This window comes from Culex pipiens, chromosome 2 (assembly GCF_016801865.2).
Source record: "Culex pipiens pallens isolate TS chromosome 2, TS_CPP_V2, whole genome shotgun sequence".
Taxonomy (NCBI): domain Eukaryota; kingdom Metazoa; phylum Arthropoda; class Insecta; order Diptera; family Culicidae; genus Culex; species Culex pipiens.
Genome location: NC_068938.1, coordinates 128,808,031 through 128,827,956, shown reverse-complemented (window position 1 = coordinate 128,827,956; position 19,926 = coordinate 128,808,031). Strand labels below are relative to the sequence as shown.

The 19,926-nt window shown below is 39.9% G+C and overlaps 2 protein-coding genes across 3 annotated transcripts in view; one reads left to right on the top strand and one right to left on the bottom strand.

The window, feature by feature from the left end:
* The first annotated feature begins 1,218 nt into the window (after positions 1-1,218).
* Positions 1,219-10,918, top strand: LOC120420843 (digestive cysteine proteinase 1). The gene is made up of 4 exons (XM_039583960.2): positions 1,219-1,379; positions 8,856-9,176; positions 9,238-9,495; positions 9,810-10,918. The coding sequence occupies exons 1-4, from the start codon at positions 1,337-1,339 to the stop codon at positions 10,829-10,831; spliced, it is 1,644 nt and encodes a 547-aa protein (XP_039439894.1). The 5' UTR covers positions 1,219-1,336; the 3' UTR covers positions 10,832-10,918.
* LOC120420841 (reversion-inducing cysteine-rich protein with Kazal motifs) overlaps positions 10,890-19,926 on the bottom strand; it is a 39,891-nt gene continuing 30,854 nt past the window's right edge. For both annotated transcript variants that reach the window (XM_052707349.1, XM_039583959.2), the window contains 4 exons: positions 14,383-14,863; positions 13,927-14,319; positions 11,889-12,974; positions 10,890-11,822 (listed from right to left, as the gene is read on the bottom strand). In XM_052707349.1, coding sequence (XP_052563309.1) covers positions 11,029-11,822; positions 11,889-12,974; positions 13,927-14,319; positions 14,383-14,863 — 2,754 coding nt within the window. In that variant the 3' untranslated portion in view covers positions 10,890-11,028. The remainder of the gene's footprint in view (positions 11,823-11,888; positions 12,975-13,926; positions 14,320-14,382; positions 14,864-19,926) is intronic.

The window sequence follows — 19,926 nt, the reverse complement described above, 5'->3', positions numbered from 1 at the left end:
AGTTGAGCTATTTAAAAAAACATATTTTTTCAGAAAGTTATAACTCCGTGGCAAAAATTTGGTCCGTACTTATCTATGACTCAAAAGTTGTGGGGTCTTGTCTCCTAAAACATTTGAAAAAATCAAAAATACGGAAGCTGAAACATATTTTTTTGTGAATAAATCGGCATTTGTTTTTGCATGAACCTACAACTTTGCTGAATACACCAAATCTTTCAGAAAATTCATCCTAATAGTACAGGTTTTCAAGTATTTACGTACCATTTTTGTACGGACAGCTGCAGCTGCCAAAATTGGATGGAGCTTTTTATGGGTAAACCAATGATATGAAATGGCTTCTTTGGTCATAAGGAAGGTCCCTAAAAAGTTTGATTCAAAACAAGAAGACACATAATATCCATTTCCGGTTTTTGTCGGATTATTGCTCATTTTTTCAAATCTGATTAATTGGTATTTTCTAAATTCAATTGTAATTCAATGTTTTTAAGGTCATGGCTCAAATATTTTAAAAAGTTTTTGTCGATGTACAGTACCGTAACAAGTTTTTTTTCACTAAAATTTTTGTTTTCGTCAAATCTTACATTTTTTTAAACTAATGATTGCAAAACAACTGAACTACACAATAAAAAAATGCAAAAATGCAAAAAAATTAAAATGTTAATAACGAGCCATAGTCTCAGCATTTGAATGAAAAAGTGTTTTAAAATGCATTTTACACTAGGTAGTCGAGTCGAGTTTAGTTCTTTTGCAATCATTAGTTTAAAAAAATATAAAATTTGAAAATTGTAGCGAAAAAAAAAATGCGGTACTGTACATTAAAAATTTACAAAAAATAAAAAGATTTTTAAATAATCATAAACATTCTAAAAAATATTATTGGCGCAGGGGAATGCAATTTCAATCAATTTCAGATGATTTGCACTTAAATCAGACCGATAAAAGACAAAAGTTCAATAATCTGAAGTAAAAAACATACTGCGCAATAAACCGTTTCCTAAAATCTCTTCCCACGCATTATAAAATGCATGTCCTTTTCAAATGATCCATCAAACCCTGCATTCCACCCGTGATGGTGTGGTGGCGGGCTCAAAACGGAATTCGTTAAACCGATTTATGATTGTGTGCACACGTTGGTCGTCGTCCATAGCGAATGCATTGCATATTACACAATCGTCTCTTCACATTCTATTCTCACGATTCTCCGATAGTCCTTTAGAACGCGGTCCGCGCGAGAACTCATTCGTTTCGGAACCTTTTCATCGAAAGGACGTTCTTTAGTGAAAGTGTTGAGTGTACTAGCTAATGTTTTATAAGTGTTAAGTTTAATTTTGTTATAATGCGTAAATTATTGCTAGTGTTGGGCTGCTGCTTTGCAGCAGGTGAGTAAAAATTGAGTTAGGTTTAAGCATCATTATATCAAATTGAGCTAGGGCTCAATTATTTATTGTTTTATCACTTAAAATTGCCTAAAATAAGAAAAAATATTATCTCTTCAACTACTTAAAATTTATACATTTACAGAAAACTCACTTTCACCATTTTCTTTGTACTTTTTGTGATCCTCCATGCTGACGCAGCCATTTCTTTATTGCTCAAAACATCTTATTGCGCGTTCTTTTTAATCTATTTCGTTCTCGCTGGTTGACCCGGTCTCGGACAATCACACTCGAACTTGTATTATTTGTATATACAAAAGCGCGAGTACACTATAACACAACTGATGGTGCCGGTCGCCATGGACGAAGAACACATTTTGCGGTAAACAGCAACAAGTAGAGAAGTAAAAAAAGGGGGCAAGATGTTCATCATGTGGTTGAAAACCTGATAATAGATCTTAAAAAATAGTTCTAGAATTCAGCAAGAATTTAGTTTGATCTGGTTCAGAGCTATAAAATCTCTTTATTGAAATCAAAATGTGTAGCTTTAGGCACTCAACAATCATTTTTTACAAAGTTTTGTTCTTGTTGAAAGTTTGGCTTGAAATTTGATAATAATTTTAATTAATTATGAACATTGTTGTACTTTGGAAAAAATACATGTTGACAAACAATCCAAACGTACTTTAAATGCAATAAAATTACACATGTGACAATTATGCGTTTGTGGACATCTGTTTCTCAATTAAATCATAACCGATTTTGCGGCAATTGATTCAAAAAAATCTCTAGAATGATCCTCTACAGTAGATGAATGTTCAATAGTGAATAGGAGAGAGTGGGTAGACTTGATCCCAAGTCTGTATCTTGTCAGCATGTGAGTTAAAAAAAATAGCTTTGTTCTAGAAAGTTGTGCGAAATTGACTAATACTCATTGTAGAAAACAAAGAAAAAAAAAATAAAAAAAAATCAGATTGAATTACACACATTTTTTTCCACAAAATGCTGCAAATACCTCCAAGGATCTTTTTTCTTTGTTTTGATATTCATAGAAAACACTCAAAATTTATTCAAAAAATATTTTTTACACACGAATTGTTTGATAAACTTATCAATTCCAAAACCCATGCGCATTTGATGTTAAATTTATCGTCATATAATATTTTTACAATCAATTGTTTAAAAAAGTGTGTTTAGGCAGACTTGATCCATGCTCTGGAATCAACCTCAAGCTTAATTATTTGGGCTGGGTTTTCGTACATAGTTTTCTTTATTATAGTTGTACATAACATACTGCAGTTTGAACCATTTTTCAAATGTTTTGTAAACAAAAATTACCAGCTTTTGTAATCATGCCCAATTTAACTCATTTTTTTTAATATTTTAAATACTAAACTTGTTATATTTTGAACACAAACGTTCAGGTTTTATGTGAAATTGCTGAAACATATAAAAAATAAAAGTTTGGATGAATAAGAAACAATTTGCTTAACATTTCTTCATAATGTTTAAAGGGGGATCAAGTTACCCCTAACATTTTGAAAATGCCGGTTTAAAAAAACGCTTAGCATGATTCAAGAGTTCATCTGATGAAATACCCTCATCAGTCAAACATAGATTAACGTTTAAGCTTTCAATTCGTACAAAAATTTCATAGTTTTGTGAGAAGTTGACAGAGTTATGTGCGATACAAAAAAAGAGGAACAAGTTTCCCCACTCTCCCCTATTATTTTGTTTCTGACAGATCAGCTGAAGTTAAACAATGAATAAAAAATGATCAGTGGGAACCAGACTGGTGGCAAGCTTGTCAAAAAGTGAACCTCGCTTTTGACAGTCCATATAGGGTGAACGCTCCATAAACTGGCTGCACAAAATAGGGTATACAGGCCATTTATGAGTAAATTTGAAAATAAGTTTATTTAATATTTAGGTTTGTAATTTGAAATTGTTATTTATTGTCTACTTAATTTTTTTGTTAAGACCGAGCCATGCGGTAACGCTTCCGCCTCGTAAATGGGAGTTCAGAACCCGGTGCGGACCAACATAGCTGGTGATCGTTTTCCTTCTGGATTCGATTTCTAAGTAAAGGAAAAGTAGTTTATCGTCACAAGCTGGACATTATCTTCTTGGAATATTGACATTTAACACTAAAATATGTTAATAAGTTAACATTAAAAAAATGTGATCGATTGACTTCGTCCTCAAAAGGCTGGATAGTATTTTATTTTTTCTTGTTATTTATTTTTCGTCAAAACATATTCATAATTATTCATCATAAACAAAATTTAAAATAAGTTATCACAAAAAAAACTTTTTTTCAATTGCACATTTGCTGGCTCTTTTACCCTATATTTAGCGTCAGAGGGGTAAAGCGACCAAATAGCGGGGTCCACGGTCCAACCAATGTGAGTATCGCGGCCCATACATACAATTTGACAATCTTGCCATCAGGCTGGTGGGAACCAATCATCCGTTAACTGTTTAATCCCTGAAGACCCCTACACAAAAAATCAATTTCCGAAATCGTGAATATTGTTCATGAATGTGAGAATCACGAAGGAACATATTCATAAGTATGGTGGATTTGCACTATAAACGTGAATATTTTCCGTGGTGGTGGTTCTCAAAATCATGAATAAAATTGATGATTTTGGGAATTGACTTTTGTCCAAGAAGCCTGACTCGTCAGACTTGGAGTACGTAGCTCAATTCCTTGCGACACCGCATAGGCAAGCATCCCGTGAATGATATGATATATTAGTAGGATAAGGTATTGGTTTTTCCAGCCGACCCATGCTGCGATGCTATGGGGACGACTTAACACACATACACCCGACGTCGAGCCTTCCGAGCTAAGAAACTATGGGAAAGTCTTTTTCACCACTATTGCACTCGCGCATTTTGATTTCTAGTAAAAATACTTTATACCACGATTAACTTGACGACCCTAACGTCAGCATGCCTTTCGATCAACGATGATATAGAAGGGACAGCAGAGGTTAATTACTTTGAACATTTTACACATTATGCATTTATTTTCATGAAGTCGTGCCTTTTGATCAACGATAATATAAGAAGGACTTCTACACCCACAATTCAATTTTGTTAAATTAAACAGTGAATCTGCCATAAGTGACTTATGGGTAATTCCTTCCCAAGTGACCACGCGTCCAACATCGACCTTCACCAATCCTGCTCATATTTGGCATGGGGGTTGAATCCAAAGTTTGGTGACACTTGGTCCACCCCCGCGCCCGTGGCACCCCCCTCTTTTTCTGAGATTTTTGAAAAACCTCATTTTTAAAATGCATTTTGCTAAGAGAAAAGTTTACAAAACGTGAACTTTTGAGTAAATATGCATATTTGAAGATTTTTTGACGTAAAATCGAATGGCGTACTCAAAATTTACGTACAGTGTTGTCAGATATGAAAATTTTGCGCTTTAAGTTTTAAAATGCATGTTTTACCCTTTGGACGAGCACTTACGGGAAAACTGACAATTGCATTCGATTGCTGAGAGTTTTTTACATTAAATTCAATCAAAACCTTAGGATAAAATGAATATTTCTTGAGATATCACATTTTTAAGTTGGAAAGCTCTGTATTGCACAGCAAATGTTTTACTTAACCATCAATTTTCAACAGTACATTGCGTAAGAGCATAGTAGGCCTTGAAATTTGAATATTCTTTTTTTCAATTTCTTAACGGAAGCAAGTGAATGTCCCAAAATTGAATTTATATATGTATGTATTGTATGCATGCATGTTAGGGTGGTCCAAATCCGGACTTTTTTGGGGCTACCCCCTGAAATCAAAGATTGACCCATCACTAGGCTAAATTCCAAATTTGAGCCCATTCTGACCACGGGAACCCCTCCCTCCAATCGCTTAAAGTTTGTATGGGAAAAATCGTCAAAATGTATGGAGAAAAGCAACTGTTTTACTTTTTAACCTGTGGAAGGCGCCATAATTATCCGATTCTTACCATTTCTCAAATGTAGAACCTTCATTAAATTTAGAACAACTTTCCCGAAGACACCATATTTTTAGGATTTTTTCCCGCGAAGTTATTAGCGCCCAAAACTGACCATTTTTGCGCGGCCAGCTGTAAGGGGCTACCTAACAACGATGTTTATTTCCAATTCGTACACGCACGTGCTCTCTCTCAGGTTCAAACTCTCTCACGAGCTTGCTCGCCTGCCTGCCTGCCTGTTTACCTACAAGCGCGCGCTGTTTCTCTGCTTGGACTTTTGTCGTCGTCGTCGTTTTCGTTTGCTATCCGCTGCGCTGCGTTTCTGGCATGTTTATTATAATTTTCAACTAAAATAGCAGGATTGTCTTGAGATATATTTAGCATATAAATTCTTAAATTATGTCAAAAGTAAAAAAACCTCGCTGAAAAAAATAGTTTAAAGAAAAGAAAGCTTAGGCTCAATTAAAAAATTACAGCAAATGTCATAAGAACAGCAGTTTTTCGTATATGCTAAAGAAACATGATAATGATTCAATTATTTAAACAAATCTTTAGGTAATATAAATGTTGTTCCTTTAGGTAGTTTGTTTTAACAAAAATATACTTAGTACAAATCAAGGCAATTTTACAATTATTGCGGCAAGTTTTTATTCATACTCTCTAAAATTATTTTTTTATTCTTTCTGGAAATTTCTTTCTGTGTTCCTAGACCACCTGCAGCAAATATTGCAACTGTTTATCATTTTTTTTTGTCAGTTTACCTGTAAATTTTTCGATTCAGGAAACATCTCTTTCTGCACAATCGTTAACTACCTTCATATCTTGCAGTTGCGGCCTTCCTCTAAGATACTCATTTGGATTCAGTTCTAAAAAAAATCTAAAGAAAATTCCTTCCTTTTTTTATTTAAAAAAAACTGCATGGTATTTCTTGTAACAAAAGCAGATAAATTAAAATTCAAAACGTTTGCAATTAGGTTTGGATCAGAACAGATGACGATTCATGGATGAACTAATTCATCAAATATGTATTCTTTCTCACACGCTCTTATAATATGATATCTTTTGTTGATCACATATTACATGAAATTTTATATCTCAAAACAATCCTGCTATTTTAGTTGAAAATTATAATAAACATGCCAGAAACGCAGCGCAGCGGATAGCAAACGAAAACGACGACGACGACAAAAGTCCAAGCAGAGAAACAGCGCGCGCTTGTAGGTAAACAGGCAGGCAGGCAGGCGAGCAAGCTCGTGAGAGAGTTTGAACCTGAGAGAGAGCACGTGCGTGTACGAATTGGAAATAAACATCGTTGTTAGGTAGCCCCTTACAGCTGGCCGCGCAAAAATGGTCAGTTTTGGGCGCTAATAACTTCGCGGGAAAAAATCCTAAAAATATGGTGTCTTCGGGAAAGTTGTTCTAAATTTAATGAAGGTTCTACATTTGAAAAATGGTAAGAATCGGATAATTATGACGCCTTCCACGGGTTAAAAAGAAAAACAGTTGCTTTTCTCCATACATTTTGACGATTTTTCCCATACAAACTTTAAGCGATTGGAGGGAGGGGTTCCCGTGGTCAGAATGGGCTCAAATTTGGAATTTAGCCTAGTGATGGGTCAATCTTTGATTTCAGGGGGTAGCCCCAAAAAAGTCCGGATTTGGACCACCCTAATGTATGTATTTGTGTATGTAAGTATTGTATGTATGCATTTGAGCCCCCGTCTAGGCAAGACTTGACGTGGTTCACGGATATAAGAAAATGACAAAATGTTTAATTTCGAGCGCTTTAACAGGAATTTTCTAGTTTTATGGCCCCAGAAGCTAGCCTGATAATATGAGCCCATTTGGTTAATTTTTAGTGGGTCCAGTTTTGCCCTGAAGTTAGAATGGAACTTTAATTAATTTACTATGGAGAAATTTCACTTTTAACATCTTCTTCGACAAAGTTTCCCAAAATGCTATCAAATTTTCTTATTGTCAAAATTCTCAAATATTTTTATCTGGGGAACAATTTTGTAGAAAATCGCAAAGCGCTAGGAATTGATCCCGAAAATATATAGGTTAATTTTTGGAGCATGTTTTTAAATTTTGCAAAAAAAAATCCAATAATCCTTCTAGTAAAAATTGGACCCACCAACCCTAACCAAATAAGCTCATATTATCAGGATAGCTTCTGGGGCCATAAAACTAGAAAATTCCTGTTGATGCGCTCGAAATTAAACATTTTGTCATTTTATTATATCCGTGAACCACGCCAAGTCCTGCCTAGACGGGGGCTCAAATGCGTACATACAATACTTACATACACAAATACATACATGCATACAATACATACATGTATAAATACAATTTTGGGACATTCACTTGCTTCCGTTAAGAAATTGAAAAAAAGAATATTCAAATTTCAAGGCCTACTATGCTCTCACGCAATGTACTGTTGAAAATTGATGGTTAAGTAAAACATTTGCTGTGCAATACAGAGCTTTCCAACTTAAAAATGTGATATCTCAAAAAATATTCATTTTACCCTGAGGTTTTGATTGAATTTAATGTAAAAAACTTTCAGCAATCGAATGCAATTGTCAGTTTTCCCGTAAGTGCTCGTCCAAAGGGTTAAAAAAGCATTTTAAAACTTAAAGCGCAAAATGTTCATATCTGGCAACACTGTACGTAAATTTTGAGTACGCCATTCGATTCTACGTCAAAAAATCATCAAAATGCATACCCTAAAGTTTACGTTTTGTAAACTTTTCTCCTAGCAAAATGCATTTTAAAAATGAGGTTTTTCAAAAATCTCAGAAAAAGAGGGGGGTGCCACGGGCGCGGGGGTGGACCAAATGTCACCAAACTTTGGATTCTTTGTTTTTGGGGCAAAAACAACCCCCATGCCAAAAATGAGCAGAATTGGTGAAAGTCGATGTTGGACGCGTGGTCACTTGGGAAGGAATTCTAGCCCCGTTTGAGACACCAAGCAGTGGTGTGGTGGCCACGGCAGTTAAGTTCTTGAGTTAGTTTGTCAAAGGACCTTGGTTAAATCCCGAAGGTACTTTGCAAGACTTTGCCAGGAACACACATTTTAATTGAATATGTTTTATGTCCAATTCAATTAAGTTTTATTGGTAAATAATGCTTAACAGTCTGGACAAGGTGTCTGCAATTCCCGTTACAGGATATATCGAATTCTAATTACAATGTAACAGAAAAATCAGGCATTGGGTTCAGTCTGTTAATAAAGCTTTGGTTGCGTTTTGAGTCATAATGGTATTAAATTTTATTCATGTTGAAACGGTTGAAGCTTATAATTTTCTTGACATCAGTATTGAAAAGTAAAAAGTATTTTTAAATTTCTAAAGAAAGGGAATGATGAAAAAATGTACGGAGGACTAGGGTAGTTAACACTTCTAAATACAACCGAATTAAACTTTCATGAAACATTGTACTGGAGACGCATGGTACTTCAAGCAGTAGCAACATTTATCAACGCTTTCCTCTATTTCTCCACCCAGCTCTCGCCACCAACCCGCCCAAGTGGCCGAACGTGTACTCGGTCAGCGGCATCCTGAACATCCCGTACGCCGAGATCAGCGAACCGTTCTACGCATGGTTCGACCGCGACAACGGCCGCTCGCGGATCGACTACTACGGCGGCATGGTCAAGACTTATCAGCTGACGAAGGCGGGCGAGTACGGCACCAGTCTAAAGGTCGCCCCGGTCAGCACCCGCCAGCAGCTGAACAAAGAGACCTGCCTGCAGGTCAACGGATCCGCTGATAATGCTATCGAGGTGCAGAGCATTCTGCCGAACGCAAAGGAGTTCAAGCTGGAGGGTGAGTGTTGTGACGCGGCTTTTGTTTGGAGGGTTCTTGGCTTAATGTGATTGCATTTCAGGAACCGAAACTCGGAACGGATTCACCTGCGACAAGTTCACGCTGATTGTGGATGTTGGCCAGAAGCGAAACTACTATTACCTGTGGGTTCGGTACATCAAGTCTCCGAAGTATCCGGCATCGAGGATGCCCATTCCGGTGCGGTACGAGATGAAGGGTTACAACACGCTGCTGGGATCGCACTACGATCATTACTACATCGATTACGACTCGTACGAGCACCAGGATATTCCGGCCGAGGTGTTTGAGGTGCCCGTTGGTGAGTTGAGCAATACTTAATGCCACTAAACTAACACCACCGCTGAAAACTTAAATTTTTCTGGCAGCACTTACTGCTACTGCAGAAAAGATTGAGGAAGTCGTCGCGACGCTTATGCAACCAAGAAAACTGGCGGTTGCCAGAAGAGCTTGAAGAAAAAGTTGAATCTTTCAGCCGGTGGTGTTATAAATTCTGTAAAATATTTGACGTACCAATTTTACGGGTTAAATCCCTTTAGAACTTCAATATCCTAATAATTAGAACTGAACATTTATTTATTTCTTTTAATTTATAAAAAAAAATCTGATCCACAGCTGACCCCTGCGTCGGATTCCCCGGCCCCGGCAACGGCCACTACGCCACGTTCAACCCGATGAAGGAGTTTATCCACCCACGGTCGGAGGAGCACCTGCAGGACGAGTTCACCCGGTTCAAGTACAAGCACGGCAAGACGTACAACGGCGAGAAGGAGCACGACCGTCGCCAGGACATCTTCCGCCAGAATCTGCGCTTCATCCACTCGCACAACCGCGCCAACAAGGGTTACACCGTGGCCGTGAATCACCTGGCCGATCGTACCGATGAGGAAATCCAGGCGCTGCGTGGGTTCAAGTCTTCCAATTCGTACAACGGAGGTCAACCGTTCCCGTACAACGTGAAGGACTTTATGGACGAGTTGCCGGAGTCGCTGGATTGGCGCATCCCTGGGGCGGTCACGCCGGTAAAGGATCAATCGGTTTGCGGGTCGTGCTGGTCGTTTGGAACCGCTGGGCACATTGAGTCTGCGTACTTTTTGAAAACGAAGAAGCTGATGCGTTTCTCGCAGCAGGCGCTGGTCGATTGTTCGTGGGGTTACGGAAACAACGGATGTGACGGGGGTGAGGACTTCCGGGCTTACCAGTGGATGATGGAGGTCGGAGGTATTCCGTCGGAAGAGGAGTACGGCGGATATCTGGGCCAGGACGCGTACTGTCGGTTGGAGAACAAGACGCTTTACGCACCGATCACGGGTTGGGTTAATGTAACTTCCGGAGATGCCGATGCCATGAAGTTGGCGCTGTTCAAGCACGGTCCTTTGTCGATCGCCATCGATGCCGGCCACAAGTCGTTCAGTTACTACGCGAATGGAGTTTACTACGAGCCGGAGTGCAAGAACAACCTGGATGGACTGGATCACGCCGTGCTGGCAGTAGGCTATGGAACGCTCAACGGAGAAGATTACTGGCTGATCAAGAACTCGTGGTCGAACCTGTGGGGCAACGATGGGTATGCGCTCATGGCCATGAAGGATAACAACTGTGGCCTCGCAACCGATGCGACATACGTACTAATGTAGAGAGGCTGTTAGACTGCCGTGTTTCTTTCAATTAAATTTTAAATAAAACAATAATACATTAGTAAACATTAGTGTAACAACATCTCACGACTAGAGTTTTATTGCGAATTGTCTATTTTTGCTTTGGTTCTTCGAAACGCCTACAAATATCACAGTCTTCATTAGAGTTTAAAATTGCGTTATGGCACTTTGAGTATTCAATGTAATCTCTCTCTAAAACTAACACAAATTAAAAGTCCCACCAAATAACATCCCAACTTCAAACCTATCCAAGCAGCCCCACTATCGACGTTCAACGTCACCAAGTTGGCCACGATGAGCGCACTCAGATTCAGCTCACTCGTAATCCTATGGCTCTGAGTTCTAATCAAAGTAACCAACTTTTCCGCCTCCCTCGTGCAAATCTCCGCCTGCAGCGCGTTCGGATGCCTACTGAGATTCTCAACAATCACGTAGATGTCGTTTTCAAAGGTCAACTGACCACTCAATCGACATTCCACCGTCTGTAGCAACCGCTCCAGCGACCTCAGAATCGACTTCAACGTCAAGTTCTCCGTGTCGTTCCCCTTCAACGCGTACAATGCTCGATCGACCTGCTTCCTCGAAAACACAATCCTTAGCGCCGTTCCACAAACGGGACAGCACGCCCCCGGCGGAAGCACCAGATTGCACTCGTGGGCCTTCCACCTGGGACACTTGATCGAATTGCATTGCGCCTCCAGCGTAGAGCCAATCACGCCAATCTCCTGGCACGGTCCGAAGTAGTCCACCGTCGAGTAGTCGCTCCAGGCCTCGCACTCGCTGCGGTACGTGATTCCGTTGACGCCGCACACCTGGCTGTGCTTGCGTGACGTTTCGCATCCCTTGAAGTACTTGTCCTGGTACGCGTACAGGCCGCTGGATTTGACCAGGTCGCACACCGTGGAGTAAAAGTTGAGGTTGGTGTCGCGGATCGACGTGATGACGGAGCAGTTGGCGGAAGCGAGGCTCACTGAAAGCGAAAAGTAATGGATGGTCATGGTCAATTCTCAACGTTGAAGATCTCTTGGGTACTCACCACACCGATGCTGGGGACACGGTTTGTGCATACTGGACAGACAGATGTTCCTGTCCGGAATGCACAGCGCCAGCGGGCCACAGTCCACGCCCTCGCAAGGATCCCTCGCCCGGCACGGCCCAAACTCAATATCCCCATCTTGAATGCCAGAACACTTGGCGATACACGCCGACGGGTAGGTCATCCCGTTCCGCGCACAAACGGGCACGTAATGCAGCGGACAGTTGCAGGGAAGACTGGTGAACGACCGGTTGAAGGTTATTCCGGGCACGCGGCACTGCTTCTTCGTGCAGGTGATTTCCCCGGCGAAGCAACTGCAGATGTTGCACTCCACGTAGAAGAACGAAAGATGCTGGAAGCGCTTGCCAGCGAGGACGCAGGAGTCGTAGCTGATACAGGGCAGGGGTTGGCACTTTTCGATACGACCGTTTGGGCCACATCGACAGACCTTTAGACATCCTTTCAGGGTTACGGATACTGGAATCCGGACGAAGGTTCCTTCCGGAACCAGGTACGCTGCGGCTTCCCCCAAAGGGCAACCGTTGACGCAGGTGTAGCCGATGGTTCCATCGCGTTTAACGACACAAATCTGGTTTGAACCGCAGGGATTGCCTCTGCAAGGCGACACCAGAGCCAAGTCGGAATTCCGGTGTGGAATGTCGCTCGGTACGAGGAACCGCTTCAACGAAACACATTCCGCTTCGCTGGAGTCCTCCGGGGAGAACAGCTGACAGAGCGAGGCTACGGACTGCTTCGGAACCATTCGGTTCCAGTCGACACAGTTCCCGAGGACTTCGTAGCAATCGTCCCGGCAGATTTGGTTCGTGTGAAAGTTCCGGGTGCACGGTTTAACCTGGAGCAGGCAGGCTATCGACTTCCAGGTTTCGATGGAGCACTCGCTGATGTTCCGGATTGGGAGGTTGACTCCGGGCAGATTTACGAGTTGTTGTTCGCGCCACTGCTCCACGTCGCTTCGGGCCGCGTTGTCCGACTGGGAACGGCAGCTTCGGAACAGCTCCGTTGGGCGGTTGTTGAAGTTGCTGCAGTAGGACAGGCCGTCACAGCCCAGCTCGCAAGGTTCGTCGACTGTGAACGAAACGAAAATATGCAGGATTCATTAGTTTTGTAGAAGTCTCATTTATATCCAGCATACCCGAGGACATGGAACTGGACCGAAGATTTGGTTAAAAGCTTAAATTATGTCAGAAACACATTTTTTCGTGACTGTTCATCGTACTTCTTGTTATGGATCTTTATGTTATGGTCCGGATTGATGTCTCCGGGATGCTCGATTATCCGTGGTGTTCCTTGAAATTTTCTAAAATTCAGGTACACCAAACAGTAGAGTAGCTTTTTCTGAATATTTCTGTTTGAATTGACTTTTACCAAAAGTTATTCCTGTTCCTTTTACAAGCATTTACAAAAATATTTCCAAGGTCTATTTTGGTCAGACGAGAATTCAAGTGCAGCCAGTTCGTATCATTTGTACACAACTTTTAGTTAAAAAGTAATACTTCCATTGAAAGTCTCCTGGCATCACTGGCTCTAATTGACATGTTGTGCTAGTGGTGTTGGTGGCCGGCCTTTGTTCTTTATTTGTTTTCGCTTCTCACCGGTCAGCCTTCGACGAGAATAGGTAAAAAGTCCAGTGACCCAGGGCGTTTGTTTTTTTATAGCGCTTGCTAATTAATTACATGTTTCGGAATTACTTTACACGTGGAAAGTTAAAGCATGTGCAAGATAATATATTGCCAGAAGTTAGAAACAATTCTATATCTTAAGCGTTGTGAAAACGTTAGCGCAAGTGAAAAGATGGTCATGGCGAGTTTCGGCGGTTGAACTCTAATCTTGTGTGCAATAAAATTGATGAGCAAAATGGAAATTTTGATCAAAAGTGCATTAGATTTGAAATGGCATAAATTTGTGCGTAGCTGTTGCTGGTAAGTTTATGGCCTAAACAGTTATTTTGGAGCTTTAATCGAGCAACAAACTCGCCATATGCCGAAGATATTTCAACCCCATCCTGACCACAACATACCTTCATCAACGCACTGCTTCAAGCCGTACTCCTCGTTCGTAAACAGGCAGCTAAACTCAAACTCCGCCAAATTAGTAGTCCACTCGTTCGAGTACGTCGCAATGCAGAACCGTCGACACCGCGTCGAATTGGCCTTCAGACAGCAGTGCAGCTTGGCCGAGTCCATCCCAACCTGATTAATCCGAGAAATTTCATTCGAATTAACCGGCGCCACCCGCTTCTTGCCGGAAGAGAAAAAACACTTCCACAGTGGATCGTGCGGCAGCGGAACGCCACAGCCGGAGTTTTGGAGGATGTCGAGGGTTTCCTCCTCGGTGAAGCTACCGTCCTGGAGCGTGTCGCGACACGCCTTTCGGCACTCGGTGTTTGGGGTGTGGTCGCAGCAAGGAAGATCTGGAGCGAGAAATGTTTAAACGATTTCAGCTATTTTAAAACCAAACTACGGAATCTACTTACAGTGCTTCAAGTTGGTATTCTCCGTAACTTCAATGTACTCCTTGATACACAGCAAAATGTTGGAATTATTGTTGCTGCACGTGCTCTGCAACAGGTCCCGCTGCTGCCGATTCGGCGTTTGATTCGTCCGAAATATATCCTTGCAAGCCTGCAGACACTCCGACGTCCTGGCCGTCGCACAGCAACTGTCGCCGACTTCCTGGCGCTGGACGCACCCGTACAGTCGCTGTTCGTCGCTGTGCCGACAACCGATGGCCAGTTCGGTCTGGTTCGCCGCGATGGCACATGCGTTCTGGCACCTGGGGGACATTCCGAGGGAGCAGCACAGACGACCGGGCCAGTTGATGCCCCGTTGGACGGAACCAAGCGTGGTGTTGATGCAGTCCCAGAAAGGAGTCAACGTGGGGGCGCAGTTACTCCGGAGGTCGTGCAGCTTCCAGCCTTTGGCGTTGGAATCGGCGCCCAGTTTGACCAGGGAGAGCTGGGGGAGAAAATTTGGAATTTATTGTTAGATTGAATAATAATTTACTGATAGGGGAAGGTGAGGTATTTTGGTGTAATATGGTTGCATGGTAAAAAAAGATTGTTCAAATTTAGTGAACACAACTATGTTTCAGTGCCTTTTGAGGTTCTAAACAAATTTTCAAAGTTTGGAAACGATTGGTCAAGTCCCCGCTTTGCGCAAATTATTTCAATTTTGTATGGAAATTTTGTACGGGAAAACCCATTTTTTATTTTAAATATCCACGTTTCACGCTATACAATCGGGTGCCCGATTCAAATTAAACACAGTGAAAGAATATTTTGAAAAGCTGCTATTTTCCGTTATTTAACAGTCCAAAATCGAGATTTTTTTTCATATTTTAAATCACATAAAACAGGCAATGTACGAGGACCTTCCAAATTTCCAAAGGGTCATTCTTATGCTGAACCTCCCGAATTTTGTTTTTTAAAGCACCGTAATCAGGGGTGAATCTGGGTGACTACAGTCTGAATAGGGACAGCAATTTTTAGAGCACTTAAAGCTTTTATACTTGGAAATGGATGTACACATTTTGTTGGCCTGAGTCTGTTCTAACCGAAACCAACCAGAAAAAAACAAAATATTGTGCTCCAACATGGTTAAAACTGCTGTCCCAATTCGCCCCATGTGTCCCGATTGACCCCAGTTTACGGCACAAAATTAATTTTTAGGGATTAAAACTTCGAAAGACTGGTCAAAAATTGTCAACGTAAAATTTTGATAAATAATAAAAAATAAACGCAAAACCTTCATGTTTGCACAAATATGTTTTGTTTTTGTCTGATATTCAATTTGCAAAAAAGTTACCCTGCAAAATTACAAAAATAAAAAAAAAATATTATGGTGTTGTGTTTTTTTGTTAATTTACTTTTATATTTTTCATTTATGAAAAACACTTTTTTGGGTACAACCAGATTCGAAAAGTTAATTTAAATTTCCATGAAATGACATGTCTCACGATCAGGGTAGGCAAATGGCAAAAAACCATCGCGAAGCCCTCGTTTGATTTATTACCTTCCAGTTACAGAATTCACTATAATGATGTGTGAAGCAATTGTAGATTTTGTACAAACGAACAATTTTGTAGAACATTGTTTTGTTCTAAACTGAATGCTGTTGACACTAGAGCGTAAACAATGTCTAAAAATGCCACCATCGGCGTCCCTCACTCGCGATGGTGAGGGGATTTTTGTTTACGCTCTAATGTCAACAGCATTCAGTTTAGAACAAAACAATGTTCTACAAAATTGTTCATTAGTAAAATATCTACAAGTGCTCCATACATGATTATAGTAAATTCCTTAACTGGAAGAAAATAAATTTAAAAAGCTTTTTGGAGGCCCATCGGCAAATACCTTCCCTGCTCACGATTTTTTATAGTTTAGTAACGGGAAATAGCAGTGATTATAAGACTTTTTTTTTATTTTTATGAAAATACGTTTTTTTTGTTTTCAGAAGTTAGAGTTTTTGAAGGTTTATTGGGAAGAGCACCCAAACCTTTTTTTACTCCTAAGAACCTTCCACTCCAGGGTTCGAACTGACGACCTTTGGATTGCGAGTCCAACCAACGATTCCACTGGAGCAGTCTTGGTTTGGTGTGTTGTTTGTCTTTATACAGCAATTCCCTATGAAAACAGCATGATTTAAAATAAAAGTTCTCCAATCGGGCTCAATTTTTTTTGGGATTTCTTTGGCCAAAATAATTTGACCCGTATTTTTTTGTTTGGCTATTAGGGTGACTTACGTCGTGTTAGGGTGGTCCGAAAAATTGCCATTGTTTGAGCCCGATTGGAGAACTTTTTTTTTCGAATCATGCTGTTTTCGTGGGGAATTTCTGATAGCAGAGAGATGACTCCCACACCTGGAATGACTTAACGGCCTAACAACAACCAACCAGGGCTGAGCTGTAGGTTAGTCGAGGTTAGTCGTCGACTAACAAGTTCTTTACAAAAAATGTCGCCCTCCTTAAACAATTTGGCGCCCAAGAGAAACTTTGCATTTTGCAAATTTGCCAAGTTGCCGATTTGTGCTGCGCCTTCTTGAAAAAGCGAAAGCGCCCCTCAGGATGCCCCAGGGCGCCCAAAATGCCATTTTTGCAAATTAAAAAAAAGAGCCTAAGGGAGACCAACAACCTGGGACCGACGTTTTACTTCCCCATCCGATGGAAGGTATACCACGTAAACCTATCGATTCAGAAACAAATTCTGAACAAATGTCTATGCGTGTGTATGTCTGTAAGTCCGTGAACCGAAATAGTTAAAAGTTAGAAATAGAAGTTTATAAAAGTACTTCTAAAGTTATGCTAATAAACGATTTTGCCTAAAGATCGAAAGATTGTTAAAAATTGCGTAAAAAGGAAGGCTACGTCAGGGTGGTTGTGTAAGAAAACTTGTATTGTTATATATTTTTAGAAAGGTACCTTTCCAATGAGCCTAAGACATCGAAGATCTGACATCCCTATCAAAAGTTGTGAGCACTTTAGAGTTATTTACACACTTTTTTGAAGCTGGATATCAGATATGAGATACAAGTCGTCGATGTCGTGCTAACTTGTCGCACGTCGATTTTGGCCCAAATCGAGTTAAGAACGCCGTATTTTCTTACTTTTCCATTACAGATTATCAGATTCATTTCCAAGGATTGAAATGTCAACGCCACGTGCAATTTTTTAAGCAAAATTATTGTAGATAGGCCATAATAAGCTTGAAAACATTTATTGAAATTTACTTAAGATTGAATAAGAGACAATATTTCCACATAGAATAAAATATTTTATTTTTTAGTTCCTAAAAAGTTGTTGTTTGATCTGCCGTTGATACCTCGACTCCTCAAAATGCCTTTGTAACCCCTGTTTCAGCTGCTCTTTTAATTTGTCGAACTGATGTTTAGTCATGATGGGTGATTTTTGCACCGTTTTGTTCTGAAATTAAACTTGTTTTTATTCAAAACGATGTGTTATTTAAAAAATCAACGCCATTCTTACGGATTCCACATGATTCGTGCAATTGTTGAAAACAACGGCCACGTTTTTCACCGGACAGTTGAAGCGACGTTGAATTTTCAAAATGCTGCATTCGCTGCACTTTTCCACCGAGCCAAGCAAACTGTACGATGCTAAATAGTTTTGAACGGTTTTAAATAGAACTGATTGTTTGTTCTCGACGAGCAGGGCCACATTTTCTATCTGATGACGGCAATTCTTCACCAAAACGTTGAGCTTGTTCTTCAAACGCTTTTGCTCAGCTGCTTCCGGTTGGATATCTCCAAAAGTCATCAAAAGTTGAGTTTTGTTGTAACCTTTGAGGCAATCCATCGTGGTTACGAAGGCAGTTGGTGCAATTTTGATGGCCCAACAGAGATGACTGCGGTTCGAGGTTTCCCGCAAAGAGACAAACTTCGACGATATCGATTTATAGGAGTTTTGACCACTGGGGCTAGAACTTGATTGGCCTGAGACCACACTTAGTATTGCAAAAATGAGACCTATGAGGAGCTTCATTTTAGTGCGATGTGGTCATTGCCAGTTGTGGATTGAAACTGCTGAAGCAACAGAACACTTTCTAGAAAATCGATTTACTTTACGTAGTAATGTATGGTTGAGAAACAATTGTACAAATAGTTTGATGTGCAGGTTGATGTAACTGATACTCAGTAGCACTTAACCTGATGTATACGCAAAATGTTTGGTTTATTGCTTCATATTCAATCAAAGTTAGAATAAAGTTTCTGTGCTGAATGTTACATTTTTAAGGTGTTGTTGGGCAAAGTTTTTTGCAAGACAATATTGCAACAATGAAAAAAGTGAGAAAGGCAAACGTTTCAGAAAGACAGACGATTGTCTCATTTGATAAACACGTGATTTTTTGACACAATGATAAAATCAATTTTCATATCATCCATTAATAAACCATCCATTAATTAATACACAAGGACAAGCCTTCGTGACATTCAAACTCTTCCAAATTGAGTAAGATAAATGACTCTGGAACCATCAGAAACCGATAATAATTAACGACTTGTGCCTTCCGTTTTGCTTTGCCAAGCCAAGACTAACGACTCAATCATCGACCTCTTCCGTCTTTGAACCAGCATTTGAATACTAAACAAGACCATGCTTTGACACTGTTGTTGCTTCCTTTCAAAGAATGAGCGATTAGAACGAAACATTGAACAATCCATCGTGAGTTCCCTAGAAACGTTCAAACGCGGATGACGCATTTTTGGATTTCCTCTCTTTTCTCTATTTCGTGTTTTTGATTTATTCCCATCTTCTGATCGTGTGGTGGCGATGTTTTGGTATTGATACTTTGTTGTTGGTGGAAAAATGCACTTTCTTTTATCCAACTCTGCTGCTGTGAACTTGTGTCACTCATTCGAATAGACACCAGCTCGAGGGTTTTGGAGAATCCTTCACGCTCTTTTGGTTATAAATTATCGTTTCATCTCTGTAAGATTGTGCATATTTTTAACACGTTTGACTAGAGTGTATAGAACAGAAAGTTTTGGAGAATTGTTGTGAAATGTATATGAAACGATATTTATTTTTTTAATAATATTTGTGTAGTCAACCTTTTTCTCAAAAAAATACAAGAGGAATTATCATGCATCTCCGTCCTAAAGATTTTTTCATTGCCAAAAATAAATATCATAAGCTATCGCTTTAAAACTAGAGCGTCCAATTGAGTAGCAAGAATCCCCGAAATTATTGCATGAATTTCTCAGAAAATTCCGGGAATTCCCAGGTAAATTGAAATGTTTTGGAAATTCTTATGATCATGGTACTTATTAAAATTTTGCATCAAAATTGTTTATGACAGAAAATTTAATGGTTTAAGAGTGCAAATCAATTAATAGCTTGTTAAAAAGTTATACATTAATAGTTCTTATCGTACAATAAGTTGGAAAATGCTCTCAGATCATCAAAAAAATGGCACTGTACCAGTTTGAGTAAATATGTTTTTTGATTTAGATAAAATTGAATAAAATCATAAAATTGAAGTAAAAAAATTATAATGTTGAAT